Below are 16,967 nucleotides of genomic sequence, written 5' to 3' on the forward strand. Positions count from 1 at the left end.
AGGCTGACCTAGAAGGATGTGGGTTTTTATTCTTGAGTGGTGTTTGTGGCTGTCTCGTCTGGGCCTAAATAAATATGTCTGACGTGCAAACACACATAATCACACACACTACACCAGTTCATACACTGTGGGACCAGCCCTGTCTTCACTGTCTAGTTTGGATTCCACACGAAAATTTAATTAATTACATTTTTTTTCTTTGGAGGTAACCAGGTGAACTCAACATGCACAACATTCTCCCTATACTTCTCTTTCTCAGACTGTGCCAAGTTGTGCTACTGATGCATTCCCTCTGTGCCTGTCTGTCTGCCTGCTTAACCGCCTGCCGTTCTGCCTGTCTGCCCTCTATCTGCCTTGCTGTCTGTCTGCCTGCCTGCCTGGCTTCCTGGCCCCCGGTCTGTCTACCTGCGCTGCTATCTCCGGAGAACAGATGTCAGAATGGCGCAGGCTTCCCCTGGGGAACAGAGACCGAGTCTCTGACACGAGCGCTCACAGCGGAAGTCACAACTGACTGTTTGAGGCACGGCATGTCTTCCTCTACTGATGAGACGATAAGTTTGCGTTCTGTGTGTGTGTGTGAACATGTTTGTGTGAGGAATAGGGGCCATGCCACACTGGGACGGCGCTACAGGCTGCAGGTTGAGGCAGGCGAGATGAGTGTGAGGGGTGGACCCCTCCATCCCTCCCACGCTCAATAACAATACGACAGACCCTGTGTCACGTCAACAGCAATCATCCTCCTTTGTTGCACGGCTCAGCGTGTCTCTCTCTCCCCTTCAGAGGGATTCTCAGGCCCTGTTGGCAGTTTGCCACCATGCAGCCCAAAAGCCTCCCAATGCTGCTGGTTCTGCACCGTGCAACAGAGAGGGCCCGTCACCCGGCCCAGGTGACGGATCCTATTAGTGAAATAAGCTGCTTTGAGAGTGTTGTGTTTAGCTCAGAATGTGAGAGTTTGGGGCGGTAACAGTGTGAGTGTGTGTGTGCGTTTGTCTGCAGGGGTCTTCCAGGCGTCACAAGCAGTCAGCTGCGGGGGCGGGGGGGGGGGGGGGGGGACTTTGCAGATCTGTGGGAAAGAAAAGCAAGCCGTCGCATGCACCAATGCAACACCAGCAGATGTGTCAAACGGTTTCGCCTTCACACATCGGTGCCTGTGACACACAAGCACACGCGTACGCACGCACACACACACACACACGGACTAGCACGTATGGGTGCAACACACAGGCATGTAGAAGCTTCGCTCTCGCACGCTGCGCATGTTTGCATACGCACACACACACACATGCACTGTTCTGCAGAATGACAACTGACAGGAAGGACAGGCATGACGCCCCGACTGTGTGAACAAAAGCTTGAGAAAAAGGGATTCATGGGCGGGGGAGTGTGGATCTTTGGGTTTATGTGTTTCAATCCGTGCTGTATTTGTCATCGTTTTATGTGGATGTCGTATCATCCTGATCCATATCGATGACTACAGAGCGTGGCAGGAAGTAAGACTCTCAAACTGGAACCATCTTCAACTACTGTAACTCAAAGTAACTAACCTAGCACAGAACTGTGTTCGAGCAGAGCACACCATGGCTGGTAACCACTGTTTTACTGAAGATATCCTCTGTCCCCCCCCCCCCACACACACACACACACACCTCCACACGTCTATTAATGGCTGACAGTTCCTTCCCATTAAGCCCAGCCAAATAAATAGGCCAAACCGCACAGTAGTCCAAATACAGTGCCTTTTCCAGTAAGCAGCAGGTGCTTCACTCCCACATGTCGTCCCCCCGCCCCCCCCCCCCCTCACACACACACACACATACACACACTCCTTGGCGTAGAAAAACACATTTATTGTCATAAAATGTAGCAAAATATTCCCTAGTACTCCATTTATTTGTCTAAATCCAGATCTATGCCTTTTTATTGAATTAGGTCTAAAAGGTCGTAATGGCTCCGTCCCGTACAGGTCAGTGTAAACAGGGAAGGGTAAGCACACAGAGAGGCCATTTTACTTCCCCTTATAGTTAGGTAAACAGGAAAAGCAGACGTTTGGGTTTAGAGAGAGGGGGCGATGGAGAGAGAAGGGCCAGGCTGTTAAAGAGCAGAAGTTTTTTTTCTCTCTCTGTATTTCTAAGAAAATATATCCCCACACTCTCCTTGCATCATCAGAGAGAAATTAAGAAATTGGAGCGAACGCCTGAGTAAATAATGTGATAATTCCTTGCGCCTCCACCGTCTACTGGTGACGTCTGTAGATACAAAGTCAAAAGTAGTTCTGAGGAAAGAAAGAAAGGCCATTCTGGCCCTGGGGCCCTGTGAGTGCACATGGTGAGGGCCCGGCGTGTGTGTGTGTGTGTGTGTGTGTGTTTGTTTGTCTGTATCCAGACGGCAGCAGACTACAGACTTTGAAGCCTGTGAAAAAGGGACCAGAACAAAGTCAGACAATGCTGCATTCTACTTTTCTCCTGACTTCATACAGACTTTGACATTCATCTCACAACGACTTTCAGGAGAGCAAACAGAGGGATGCAGAGAGGGGGAGAGGAGGACAGAAGGAGCTAGAGGTGGGATTTATGCAGTCTCTCTCTCTCTCTCTCTCTCTCTCTCTCTCTCTCTCTCTCTCTCTCTCTCTCTCTCTCTCTCTCTCTGTGTCTGGTTTGGGTATTTGGTCTCATTTGCAGAGCTTTCACTGGGAGGCTTTAGTGGGATTATCTTCCCCATGTGCTGTAATGAGTGTGTGTGTGGGGGGGGGGGCTCCTGGTAGTGTGTCAGTAGGAGTCAGGACCTGTGAGGGGGGGGCTCCTGGTAGTGTGTCAGTAGGAGTCAGGACCTGTGAGGGGGGGGCTCCTAGTAGTGTGCTCCTGGTAGTTCCTTCCAGGCTTCCCCCTGGCTCCCTGGGTCCTCCCCTGGTCCACTTCCACACAAAGTCACTGGAGTGTCCAACTAAGACTGGAATCGAATGGAAACGAGGCTTCCTCTCAAACGAATAAAAACCCATTCAACTGAGTGACTGCATTCCATGCGATTTATCAGTCTGACAATATTTGCTCAGTTTCTAATCGCCGTAGCCAAGTGTGACAGAGAGAGACAGAGGGAGAGAGAGAGACCCAAAGGCAGAAAGAGAGATATAGACAGACAGAAATGGACAGAGAATGACTGAGAATGACTGAGAATGACAGAGAGAGAGACAGGGAGACAGGGAGACAGAGAGACAGAGAGACAGAGAGACAGGGAGACAGGGAGACAGGGAGACAGGGAGACAGGGAGACAGGGAGAAAGTTGCAGGGAGTTGCCCCGGGTCATTCCAAACAATTCTAGAGGGGAAACGTTTTCAACGACTTGTGTCCAATCGGATGCACAGAAGGATCAAGAGTTTCATGTAATGAGGTTTTTTTTGTTTGTATTTTTTGACTGTTTTCTGTCCTCCCCAGCAGTGAGGATTGTGACTCTGTCTCCACAGCCTATGATTAGTCTGGGAGGGGGCGGCAGTGATCAACAGGAAGTCACCCGACGTCACGCGACGTCATGCTGTCTCTCTCTCCTCTTTCTCCTGGCACTAATACACCTGTAGGCCCTTTTTTCTCCTTTCAAAAACACCCATCTCCATTTTCAACATCAAAGTGGCCTTTGAGAGAGCAATTCACACCGAGGGGCGAGCCTTTCATGTGATTTGCAGAGCTATAGGCGTGGCCGAGCAGACGACTTAAAGGGGAGGACACACCTGGCAGGTGCATGGGTGCACACAGGTCTATACACACACACACACACACACACACACCTACACCATACAATGTGAACATGCACACACACACACGCAAATATCTGTCTCTGATTAACTTTGAAGAGAGTCAGCAGAATCCCAGGGAGAGTCCATTGTTTTGTGTATTTGCATACGTCTGTACAGTCTGCATGCCAAATGCAAATAGAATCAACCTGACAACCCTGACCCCCACCTCCCCCCCTCACGCCCCCCCCCCCCACCCACCCTGACCCCCACCTCATGCCCCCCCCCCCCCCCCGCCCCCCCCACGACTGCTTCTGTCTGTGTGAATACACCCAGCAGAGTAGGCAACCAATACGCTACAACTGGGGACTGTTCTGAGAATGTTCAAGACTTCCTTTTCGATGCAGTCAAGTTCATACACGCCAAGCATGCATTGTTTGTATGAGTGACCGGTCATCATGACAAAAATCACCTGTTGCAAAATGAAGCAGTATTTTGAACACACCGTCCAAAAAGTCCTTACTTTTAACACTGTCCCAGCTCTGGTGAGTTCATGCTCTTTTGATTCATACACACACACACACTCTGCAGAACTCAGCGGGGAGTCAAGGGCGGGATGTGTGAAGGGGGTGGGGGGTCTGCTTCAACAGGGAGGGTCTCGACACTCCCGTCACATCCTCCCTGTTGACGTCTCTTACTGTCTCTTCCTCTTCTCTCTCTCTCTCTCTCTCTCTCTCTCTCTTTCACAGCGGCTTTCTCTTCCCTGAAATGCATTGACGTACACAGAGCTGCTTCTGAGAAAGCAGTGTGGCCTCTGACTTGAGAGGGAGCTTTCTGGGGTTGGCTGGCCCACATTTAGTAGATATTACACAGCCGTGTCAGAGAAGAAGAAACCCTAGCATCATGACACGGCAGAGAGTGAGAAGACAGAAGGTGTATGCACCTCTATGCATGTGTAACTATTGTCTGTGTGTAAGTGAGCACAGGGTTGTATGGTTCTGCCACTGTCTCTGTTTGAGGAAGCACTGTATGTGTGTGTGTACGTGTACGCGATGTGTATTTGTCAGCTCTGTCCTTTCCTTTCATCTCTGTTTCATCTCTGTTTTTGTGTGTGTTTGTGCGCTCGTATGTTTTCATTGGTGCACAACAGTGCTGAGAGTTTTATTTTGAGGCGGACCGTTGCCGCGGGCGATCTCCAGTCCTGTCCATCAGGTTCCCAGACTGGATCTGTAAACATTAATAAGCCTTCTTCCCTGTGTGCCAGCCGCCCTATAGCCTAGTGCTCCCAGCCATGCAAATGTTACAGGCCCCCACAAACAAACAGTAAACCCCTCAGCAATCTGCAAGGCAGGCAGACAGTCAGACACTAAACTGGTGAAAGTAGGCAAGGCCGAACCAGGCCTGGTTTTCCAGGTCCCTCATCACAACAAAAACCCCATTAGCACGTCCGATAATGCTACATGCAAACTGAATGAGCAATGCTACATGATGTCGCTAATACGCACCCATAAACGGTGTCTTTTGTATGGTGTGTGTCTGGTGAGCTGTGGTTGTGACCATTATGGTGTGGGTAATCAAAAGAAAAACAAACTGCCACCTTGCACACACACACCTCTACACTGTGGCTCTACTAATAGTCCCACGTTATCAAATAACAGTAGGGTATGCTGGTGCTGGATCTCATAACTTGCCTCAGACTCGTTTCCAGACCAGTTAAATGGAACTTGTGGCTCGATTCCTCGTTGTCGGAATTAAACGACCAGTCTTTTATAGGGTGCGTGCGAACGTGGCCCAGCCCCTCCGACAGCCCAAGAGGGGCACGTGGACCGAGATGTCATACAGGTGACACACAGGAGACACCGTTAATGTCTGCGCCGGCTTATTTGACCTCACAGGAAGCCGATATTGTATTGACCTGAGAGACTCGCACAAACAAGCACATGCACTGAGCGAAGCTATTTTCTCGTAGTGCATCTATGTGGAGACAAACAGACCTAAAATCGGTATATTCGTGCCAGCAACTGCACTGCACTGCATCCAAACAAACACGCACAGACACACACACACACACACAGTTGGGTTTTTATTTTCTAGTCCTCCCTATCTATTCTCCACACTGTTCTCTATTTCCAACGCCTCCTCAAATAGCCCCCAGCCTGGCAGGATGATGGGGTGATGCACCAACCCCCTCGCATACAGCCACTCGCAAAACCCCCATATCCCCTCCACCGGCCCCCACCACCTCTGGGCTACCTTTACTGGCCCGTTGGTCTGTTTTGACTGGTCTAAATCTGCCCTGTCCCAAATAACCCCTTCGTAGACATGAGCACAGGGCATAGCAATCCTGCCCATTCACAGTCCACTCAAAAACTGCACAGGATTACCACAATAAACACCATCATCTTCACAGGAATGGCCATGAAACCCTACCCTTATGACCAGTCTAACCTACCCTGGGCAGGAACACACTGATACACAACCAGATACACAATCAGTCTTTTTTGCAAGCTAATGACTCATCTGTGTCACCCTATCCTTCTCAAACATCTACATGGTCACACGTCTGACCGCACTACTGTATAGCTTCAGGATGTCTGACTGGCAGCTGGGGCTAAGTCTTCGTAGTGTTGAGTCAACCAGTCACTTACTGTATGTGGTCAACCAGGTGGGAGTGTCTGACCAGAGCAGTGTGGTCATGTGGGTCTGCGTTTGCCATATAGAGACACACACACAAACGTACTGTCTCCAGTATATTACAATTACTGGTCGAGCCCAAGACTGCTTGATCTGACAAGTTTAACTGAAATCTCTCTCTCACATACACACACACAGCTATATTTTCTTGTGTCATCTGCATCTGACTCATGTGGCACTTTTAGAACTGATGACACTCTCCTCTTTCAAAGCCTATGCCTGTAATAGCCCGTTTTCTCTCTGTGTCCCCCACCCCCTTTCTCTCTCTCTCTCTCTCTCTCTCTCTCTCTCTCTCTCTCTCTCTCTCTCTCTCTCTCTCTCTCTCTCTCTCTCTCTCTCTCTCTCTCTCTCATTCACTCACTCACTCACACACACACACACACACACACACACACACACACACACACACACACACACACACACTCTCTGTCTCTCTCTCTCTGCTCCTTGTACACAACCTACTACATAGTATTCCTATACTACTATACAATATTCCACCATACTAGCTTACTGTTCCATAGGAATGAACCACTTTTACATTCAAATGTCAGTACAACTGGACAAGCCATGCTGGACTCTTCAGTGTGTGTAGAGGGGGAAAAGGGGGAGAGAGGGTACTCACTGCGTGGTTCCCTTGGTCCGTCCACGGTGACTTTGATGGCACGGTGGTAGGTGGCTACCTGAGGTGGGCCGGTGAACACTGTAATGGTCAGGGTGAAGCTTTTGCCTGGTGAAAAACATACAGTGTTAGTTACCTTGCTACAACCTACGGAATCAACTCATCTTCAAATACACTTGAGATTACCCTTGCTTTGTGAGGCTTTTTCATTAGAATATGGGTCGATTTTTTTTTAATCATAAAGTATATTGTTTGCAACACTCAGCACTCAGCACTCGGCTTGCATAATTAAATCCGCCACCAGATGACGTCCCTTTTAAGTTTGTGAATTAAGAGAGGGGACCACCTCTTTGAAAATGTGTGTATGATTCTGATTATTGAGGGAATATGTTCCAGATTGTTCGAAATTCTCTACAGTAACAGTTTATTGTTCAACAAGGCTGTCTTGCATGAGCTTCCTTGAGCTCCAATCTGCATGAAAGGCGAAAGAGAGAGAGAACGTGCAACGGTCCGTTTATTCGTCCTAGGCTATGAAGCGGCGCTTTCATTTAAAAAAAGCATCTCTTGTTAAATAAGACTGTGGGGAAAGGAATCCTGGGGTGGGGTAATTGACTACAGAAATGAAAGGTACTTTTAATTCGGAGACGAAAGCCTTTTCCATTCATCAGTCTGCAACTATTTTAAGAGTAACATTTAAAGGGAAATATGCAAGTTCGTGGGCCAGCGGCCAGCAGGATGGCTGTGTGTGAGAGATGGTTCAGATGGAATGCCAGCAATTCCTGCACTAGTTTCTTGAGGTGTGTAAACAGCAAAGCAGTCAAACGTGCAACGCAATAGCACGGAATAATTTTTTTCAGGCAACTCCATGGCTGCAGCTACCCAAAGTGAGTGGGTAGGCCTAGGGAGAGTGAAAAGTAGGCGGGTGGCGAGATGCATCAGTTCTTGAGTTGACGCTGGGCTGAGCTATTTCATTATAATGCAATGTCTAACCACATATTCAAGTGTGTAGCCTCATAGACACTCATTTTTAAGACGAATAAGTACCTATAATTCCCATAATTAGACCCTGGCATAGCCTAACGTAAAGGGTGGCGCGCACTTGACACAGCAAATCGCCCCGGGAAATGAATAGCTACGTGGTTTTTCATGTGATGCTCACATTAGATAAATTAATTATATTTGGGTAATTTCATTTTCACCAAGGCCATTGCGCAGATCAGGTGTTTGCCATGACAGGTAAACAGATTTAGGTAGACTCATAGAAGAACCATGTGACTGTCACAGTGAGAATATGGAGCAAATTAAGTTCCTCTCCTCACCTCGTCCACTCCTGCCAACAAAACGCAGGTCGTTGAACCGGGCCACCTGGTTCTTCATCACCGCAGACGCGTTTCTCAGCTCCGCAGAGTAGTTCTCGTCGTTTCCCGCCATCACTGTAACAAGGGTCCCGTCGGGCACATCACCAAGTGCGACAACCTGCAAAAACACCGCAGTCAAACCGGGTCATCATGCGCTCAACAAAAACAGACTGAGTGCCAAACCGCATCCGGTGGCAGAAGAAAACCGCGTCTTGTATTTTCATCAAATTAGGTTTTAATATTTGTTTTGAAAATGTGGTCAATTTATTGGATAGGCTACAAATAACGTCCCATGCCAAATAAATGTAAACGTTCCAAAAATCATTGCCAGAGTCTCATGACAAATTTTACAGAAATTATTATTTGTAAATTCTTGCAAAACCACAGATAGCATAAACTGACTAAAATAGCGCCACATAAATGACTGAATGTTAGTCACTGTAACTGACTACCGATTTTTAGGTCTGCCTTAAGAAATAGCCAAACAATTCGAGACGACACTTACGCTGGGAATGTATTTTGAATTTAATGTAAAATGTATATTTTGTCTACATTAGGTTTCCTCACTTAATTAGTTACTATCGGTCTTCAGTTTAAACTGTGGTAGCCTATAGGCCTACACATCTAAAAAGTATTTTGCTTGTCAGAAATCAGTCATTGGCTATTTAATTAAGTAGGCCAAACTATAGCCTATTATAATTAAAGAAATACAAATTATAATGAACTATTTTAACAAAGATCATATGCGGTATTAAACGTTCCTCTTATAAACTGTTTAATCTCTATGCTCTAAACCTATTTTATATTTGTATGACTTTAGGTCTATATCATTGCGTTTAAGTATGCAACTATTGAATGCATTGGCCTACCATACCTCAGAATCGCTATTGTTAGCCTATTCGGAAGCCAAAATCTGTTAGTCATGGGTCATTTAGCCTACCTTGAAAGCCACAGGCAGAGTTTTGTTGCACCTCCAGTGTGAGGGAAGCACGGAGCAGAGGAAGTTTGGGCTGTCAGTCCGGACCAACTCTCCAGCGTGGTCTGCCAGGACGTCCACTACATTCCTTGTCTCAGGTCGTGTTCTCAGCGGCCCAGGAGTGCCCATGGTCCCGCTGCCGTCTCCAATCTTACTGCAGGGGAACGACGTGGATGGCGGCGTGAACCGTCTGGTGGTGGTAGGGTCTACGGGAATATGCATCACAACAGCTTGTGTCAAGGCCACTTCACTAGGTTTCTGGAGGGTGGTTTGGGTTTTTAGGAAAGTAACAGTCTTTTCCCGCTTTTCGGCGTTTCACAGCTCAAGTCCTGCGGTTTCAGGGGGATGGAGCTGAATGCGCGCGGCGCAGTGAAATGTTGAGTTGGAATCTTGTTTTATCTCAAAACGATAGAGACGGTTGACTTTGAGCTATATCATCTGCCCAGGATGTAGCTGCTTGAGAAACATTCAGTTGCTCTCGTTTCTCACTAACTACAGCAAAACTAGAAAACCACAATCTCTCCAAGCGTTCTTACGGTCCACTGGTCTACGCTTTGCTCTATTCTGCGCTTGACGGAATGCCCACACAAACATTACAATTTCGACCACATATCCGAAGACAAATAGGCCCCAAACAGGTAACGCATTTAGCCTAAATCAATGCGGACTATTAGACTTTAAAGTAGATTACAACTGAAATCAAACGTATTATCAGTTCAACAAATACGATTATGAAAGTAGGCTGACTAAATGAAGTGTCCTGAGAGGGAGCAAACTATAATCCAAAAGTCGTCAAATGCGGACAGGTGATGAGTCCACTGAGTTGTTGACTTGCTTCAATGTTAAATGTGTCTATCACGCTTTGTGCCTGGAGCTCCTTCTATAGATTCTTGCCCCTCGGATGAGACCAGACTCCGTGGCGCACGCAGAAGATACTCAAAAAAGTCAGTCATTCAGTTTCTCTACTCGGAGGTTGGAACGCGGTTGTCCGATGTTTCACCATCAAGTGAACAAGTTCCTTTATCGCGTATTTGTCTCTCTTCCGTATATAATTTTATAGTTATCCTTGCTGGATTGGAAAAATACACCGAGGTAAACGTTAGGTTTTACTTGCGTAAAACAACTATTTCTCTCTCACTCAATAATATACGCTTGTGTTTGGAAGTTTAGTCCTATGGCAGGTTAAGCAGAGGAAAGTAACCAGAAGTTGCTTGACTGAAGGATGGTGTGAGAGTGAAGAGTGCCGTGATATTATTTACCCAAGTCATTTTAGTGCTGGAGTGTGGCGATGGCTTCCACCAATGAGTCGCCTGGGTTGGGCTTTCATTAGACCAATCACAATCTCTCCAATGTAAGCGAAGTGAAAGCTCTCCCTGCTCACCCTTTTATTCTGTTATACAGGTTATTAATTATTGATAGACTATGAATGTGTGCCTTTATGATTTTGATGTAGTGTGTTATTTGTTATTGCAAATATTATTGTAACTAAGTATATAATGTTAGGCCTTTAACATTACCGACATTGCTACATCGATTCTTCTGATAAAAATTGTAGTTTCTACACTGCCTGGTCCACCATGGGGGACATTAGCGAACCACTGGACTGCTCCAAGCCACACAACTGTTATATAGGAAAAATAAAGAGAGAAAAAAAAACAATATTTAAATCGTATATTTCAATTATTTCAAATACATTTGGAAAAGTGAAAAAAAGAAAAGAAATATGAGAATTGAAACAAGGCATGTCAAAACATGTCAAAATGCAAAACAAGCCTGCAAAGCATTCTTCTTTGTGCATGCACAATAATTAAAATGAAGGCAAATGGGTATTGGTAATAAAGCCGTCTAGACGTCACCTATAGGCTTTTGTTTTGGATGGCATATCTTGAATAAAATGGATTACTCAATTTAGATCCGTCACTTTAACTGAATGGTCTAGGTCTCACGCAGAGTTGGAGAAAATGTAAACTAAATAAAACGTTTGACAGTAGCTCGAGACAACAAAGCAATAGGACTATGTCACGTCACATTGCTTAGAATTTCTCCACACTGCCATCAATTAGGGCTTAAATATTTTATAAATCGTCTGTATTCTTTAAAAAACGGCACACCCAGCCGAGAACGCTTGCTCGGTAATGTCAGAGTTTAGACACTAGTTGGCGCATTTGTCTTTTCAATGCCTGGGCCCGACCACAGGCAGCAGGCTGAAAAGTACAGACTGCATCTAAAAATCACAAGAGAAAAGCCAACATATGAAACTATTTATAACCTATATTAAAGGGAATAATTTCGCTGTAACGCAGCAGTTTTGTCGAGCTATAACTCGAACGAAAATGATGCTTGATGCAGATTATCTAGTAAATGTATTTATTAAAGGATATTTAGGCTATAGACTGTTTCTTTTCTGGGACGAATTACGCATATTTAACATTTTCGTACTCTTCGTTCATTAATGTAATTAATTTATGTATTTTTTATTAAATGGGTAGGCTACTTAATTTAGGCTACCTATTTCATTATCTGTTACCGAACGTGAATTGATATTTTACAACATTACTAGATTTTACATTAACTTGTGGATTTTACAGGTGTACAGTCCCATTTATTTAATGCAATTCAAAATGTTGCCGAATAGTGAACAGTAATAATTTATCGGCCTATTATTTTAGTAGGCTGACTGAATATTGCGACACTTTCGGTAAATATAGTGTAAATTGATTGGCATGCTATATATTTGAGTTAATAGCTTTTATTTGATTTAGAGGTGGTTTCTTTTGGATATTTTTATTATAACAAATTACTTCAGAATCAAAAACAAATGTTGACCATCTTCCTTCTATAGATTAGGTTACATTTTTAAAAGGCATCGAATTATATTTTTTGATTGTTATTTTTAGGCCTATAGCCCATATCAAAATCAGACAGTGACATAGACTGAGGCAGATAATAATTTTAGATAATGTTGTCACAAAAATTGACAAATGGTGCATTCATTCTAAATTGTATAGGCTGTGAGCCCACTATCTCTACAAAATCCCGGCACATTAAACTGTGCAGTAATGGACCTATAGGACAATTATCCTTGTTTAAATTGTGTATGTAGGCGTTTGTGTGTGTGAGTATTAGACAAACAAACATACGTTTAGAGGTTTCGAGACGTGAGGAAAATGGTTGGGAAAGATGATCATCTTACCTCGTCGAAACTAGGCCGCCAAAAGAATAGTCATTTAAAATCAAGTTGGGAAGCGTTTTGACTCTATTTGCACCCCTGCATGAACCTAAAGAACAGTTAATGACATATAGTAATTTTATCTTGCACCGTACACTCTGTTAAAGTATTACACAACAATAGAAGAATACTCTGAAAAGGTTCCATATAGAGGACAGTCTTTTGGAGAGCTCATTTGGTGTGCATGCAGGACCTTATTTAATGTCGTTGAAAGTATCGCCTATCTGCTATTTTGGGACAATGAATATGCTAGACAGGGACAATGACGGTAATATTTCAGTCGGCCTACTGCTTCAGTTCATTATTAATATCTGACCACACGTCCAACTACCATGCGCTGCACTAATGTGTGCTTCGGGCGCCTGTCATATTTAGACTTCTACATTTCAACACGCAGTTTCTACGGTTTCAGCCGCACAGACGTTGAGGACAGAGCCCGCCGTGCCCCTGAACGATTTTTAATGATCCAAGTGGGTTCAGCTACAACGAATGTAGAACTCCTGGAGGATATTTGAAACCCCAAACGCACATCATGCTCTACCAATCCCCCCCTCCCCCCAATTCAAACCCTGTGCAGTTCAGCAACAGGAGGCCAAGGTCTATTTTGAAAGAAACATAGTGTGGCCTTAGTTTTCTTTGTTCTAATTTAGTCACTGAACAGTACATACAAATTGATTAAATAAAGAAACACCTTCCTTGGGACAAAATTATAATAAAAAAATAATTATAATTGGCCTACTTTAAATAGTAGCACTATAAGGATTGTAAACAACTCTGATTATCTCATACTTTCTGTAATGGTAAGGCAGAGACATGATCTGAAAGCTGATGGTTTGAATATGATCCCACTAACTGAGAACCCAGAGCTAGCCTGTGGGAAGTAAACCTACACCTGCCTGCCACCCAGCTATGGTAGATGCCACTGTAAAGCTCCTTTAAGAGGGAATAGTTTCAGATAGGCCCACATTTTCATCTCAATATTAGTCCTGTCCCAAAAGGTGGGCTATTTTCAGAAAAGTCCACACATGGCATTGGAGGAGACCCATTCATTTGAAAAGGGGTCTATGAGAGCAATTAGAAATAGTTTGGGGTTAAATGATGACATAAGACAAAGATTTCTATCTTTAGCGGCTGTGGTGGTCACACATTTCTGTACGTTCACAAATTACAGGGCAAGCTTGGCCCTCAACCCACCGAATGCATTCCTTCCGAAAAGTGTCTCCTCGAATTTCAGCCGGGGGTTTCTGCTTCATGGAAATATGAGTGTTCTGAATGGACGACTGCTATGAAATAGAGTTTTCTTCCTTGCGGATTAAATTAGCTCTACTTTTGGGCTGAGGGTGTATTTTTTTATAGGAATGATGAATTCTGTGGTGAACTTGGAATGCCAGGCTTGTTTACCCTTCCCTTCTTTTTGAAATGGAGTTTGCTATGAAATGGACATTGACTGATATGACAAGAGTGTCAGTTATGAGCTTTCCATCTAAGCATGACGCAACTCATCAAAGCTGTTTTGTCCTTCATTCTATAAAGCAAATCCTGATCTTGAATTGGGCTGTTTACACACTGTGTACACTGTAGAAAGACTTTGAGAATGATTCACAAGGACGAGTGGGCACAGATTGTTTAGTTTTGTACACAGGCACTGAGTTTGTGCTGATCCCTGTCTCTGATGGTGATTACACAACGTGTCAGCACGTTGAAGTCGGTGGTCACTGTTGTCCATTTTGATGTGCAGAACAGAAAATAAGAACCATATTGAACAGCTTTCATGATACCGTTATTCATACTGTATATCATCTCCGAGCAAATTAGCCATATCAGTGAAAGCCTGGTGCTGGTGAACTATAGACACTATGGCTATAACACTTTGAAAAGCTTTATTTGGAGGTGCATCTACCCTGCTCTTGAACCCAAATCCCAGTCATTTACAATCAACAGATCAGTTTCAGGTGTATTGTTCAGTTCAGTTCATCAATTCTCCAAAACACACTGGGACCAGTCATTCTCTTTCAATGCCAAGACTAAAATTTGACTAAATACCCATAATACACACGTAACTCATGAGAGCGTCAGGGTCTAATTCAGTCTCCTTAAAAAACATTTGTGATAATAGACATCACACGGAGTGATGAACGAGTTGGTGACATCTTCCAAACCAGCAGCTAATTGCTATGTAAGCTTGTGACAAGCTGAGGTACAGCCAGCACAGGAGAAGACAATGAGCACATTCATCTCTCATGCATCTTTAATATCCACTCCTACATGTCTAAAAAGGGGCAGAGTGTAGCCAAGGTATTTATTTTTTTTCATTAAAGGGCTCTGATTGAATAGATTAATGACAGCTGGGGGTTATATAAAACTAGTCTAGGCGTGCTGTCACCTTTCAGTCCTCTACATGTGAAATACAGTACAGAGTACAGTATGTGCGTGCAACGCCTGCAACTCACAGAAGAAAACTCAGCAGGCTACATTCAAACACTTTTTATTTTGCTTCGTGTATATGAATGGCATTCATCTTTTTGGCCTGTTATCTATATACAATGTGGGGAATGCTGTGTGTTTAATGTGATTGTGCCATATGTGTATCTTAGGGTAGAGTGTGTGTGTGCTGGGAGAGTGTTCCCCTCTTCTCTAGAGGGGGCAGCTTTTGGTGCACCTTGGTGTCTGTGTGTGTGTGCGTGTGTGTGTATATGTGTGTGTCCTACCATAACATGAGGTGACAAAGAATTAACTCCTGTTGCACATTTTCAAAGGTAGGATTTTACTTTGACCTACTGCTTTGCTAACAAGTCTGAAGCTACTGCATGCACATTTGACTTTGATCAGTGATTGGGGTTGATGTTGTGGTTGTAACTGTGGGAGAAATCAAGGATTTCTTATGTGACTCTGTTAATCACAATCAGTAGATCTGCCAGTGCATCATTATTTGGTCATGTATTCTGTGCTATTAATTAATTATCATATTGTATTCATATTGTGATTGTCTCTGTCTCAACCTGTCTGTAATAATAGAATAACATCTATTGGCTGTGTTATATTTGTTTTTGGCTATTCATTATAAACACTGTCCTCTGACCTTCATGCTACAGAGAAAGACTTTGCTGGTACCACTGCGTGTCTGAACTGGTCATTTTTATGTTGAGGTGTTTGTTGAACTCTCTCTCCAATCAGCTGGTGGTCTTACACTTATGAACCCAGAACCTAAACTGATAGTCACACTGTTCAAGTGGAGACAGATCGAACTGTCTTCCAAACACCCCACCCATGTCCTCCACCCATATCCTCTACTTTGCGGTTGAAGGTGACACGAGTGTGACCCTATATGTCACCGTCAGTCCACCCTCATGTCATATGTTAGGTACACTCCTCCTTCGATGACAGTTAGTTGTTTGTGATGTGGTCTCGACGGCTGTTTATGTTTTGTATCCTACTAAAAGTACCATATGACTCTACACTCCAGGGCTAAGCTGTTATAGGAGTTCTCTCTGCAGGGGTTTGATCTAGAGGGATTATGTTTTGTATACAGGGCTCAGCCGTGGAGAGGCACCATAGGGTGAGAAGGTTAAAATGCTGGTGATTTGATTATTGTCAGTTCAAGACCCAGACTATGTAGTCAACCAGAAATTATAATAAATAAAAAAAACTTACTTAATACCAGTTCTATTCTACTGTAGGGTGCAGGTAAAACAACAATTAGAGTTGGCGTTAGAGAGATAAAATACTGTATCCGGCAAGATCATGGCCTCTAACTTCTCATAAAGCTATTTGATTTAAATGAGACCCTTAAATGTATCATCCCATCCATCTTTGAGTTGAGGTTTTTTGTGTGAGTTATAATCATTTCTCCTCCTTCTTTGTCTCTGTCTGTCTTGTCTGTCTGTCTCTGCTCTCTCTCTATCACACACACACACACACACACACACACACACACACACACACACACAGACAGTGTTTCTCCGTCTCTGGCGAAAGCTTCTGATGCAAGGACGGCAATCTGTAATCTGTAGTAATTGCATGTTGCAGAAAAACATTTTTCCGCTGTGGTAATCGCTGCAATATGTGCCGTGGCGTTGCCAAAGTGACAGCAGCACCCCAGCCCCCCACACACTCTCTCACACACACACACACACACACACACTACACAGCCCTGACTCACTATTCCTTTGCCAACTGTGTCCGGCTACCATACCCGTAGACCTAGGCTCCTGGGGATGGCTGAGAGAGATAGGCAGCTGTGGGAGACAGAGGAACTGGCAGGCAGCACACACCTGTGGCACCATGGCACTGGGTGCATTCACCTTGAGCAGCAGATTTATAGTTCCTCTGAAGTTTGACAGTTTAACTGCCAAAAACGGAGCTGCCACACA

The 16,967-nt window shown here is 44.5% G+C and overlaps 2 protein-coding genes across 3 annotated transcripts in view; one reads left to right on the forward strand and one right to left on the reverse strand.

Annotated features, from left to right (window-relative positions):
- The window catches only part of runx3 (RUNX family transcription factor 3), a 30,934-nt gene extending 20,342 nt beyond the window's left edge, over positions 1 to 10,592 (reverse strand). For both annotated transcript variants that reach the window (XM_062468738.1, XM_062468737.1), the window contains exons 1-3: positions 9,333 to 10,592; positions 8,354 to 8,510; positions 7,038 to 7,142 (exon numbers count right to left, since the gene is read on the reverse strand). In XM_062468738.1, the coding sequence (XP_062324722.1) occupies positions 7,038 to 7,142; positions 8,354 to 8,510; positions 9,333 to 9,590 (520 nt within the window). In that variant the 5' untranslated portion in view covers positions 9,591 to 10,592. The remainder of the gene's footprint in view (positions 1 to 7,037; positions 7,143 to 8,353; positions 8,511 to 9,332) is intronic.
- mgst3b (microsomal glutathione S-transferase 3b) overlaps positions 1 to 16,967 on the forward strand; it is a 167,322-nt gene that overhangs the window by 69,105 nt on the left and 81,250 nt on the right. The window lies entirely within an intron of this gene.

The sequence above is a fragment of the Osmerus eperlanus genome, chromosome 9, assembly GCF_963692335.1.
Source record: "Osmerus eperlanus chromosome 9, fOsmEpe2.1, whole genome shotgun sequence".
Classification (NCBI taxonomy): domain Eukaryota; kingdom Metazoa; phylum Chordata; class Actinopteri; order Osmeriformes; family Osmeridae; genus Osmerus; species Osmerus eperlanus.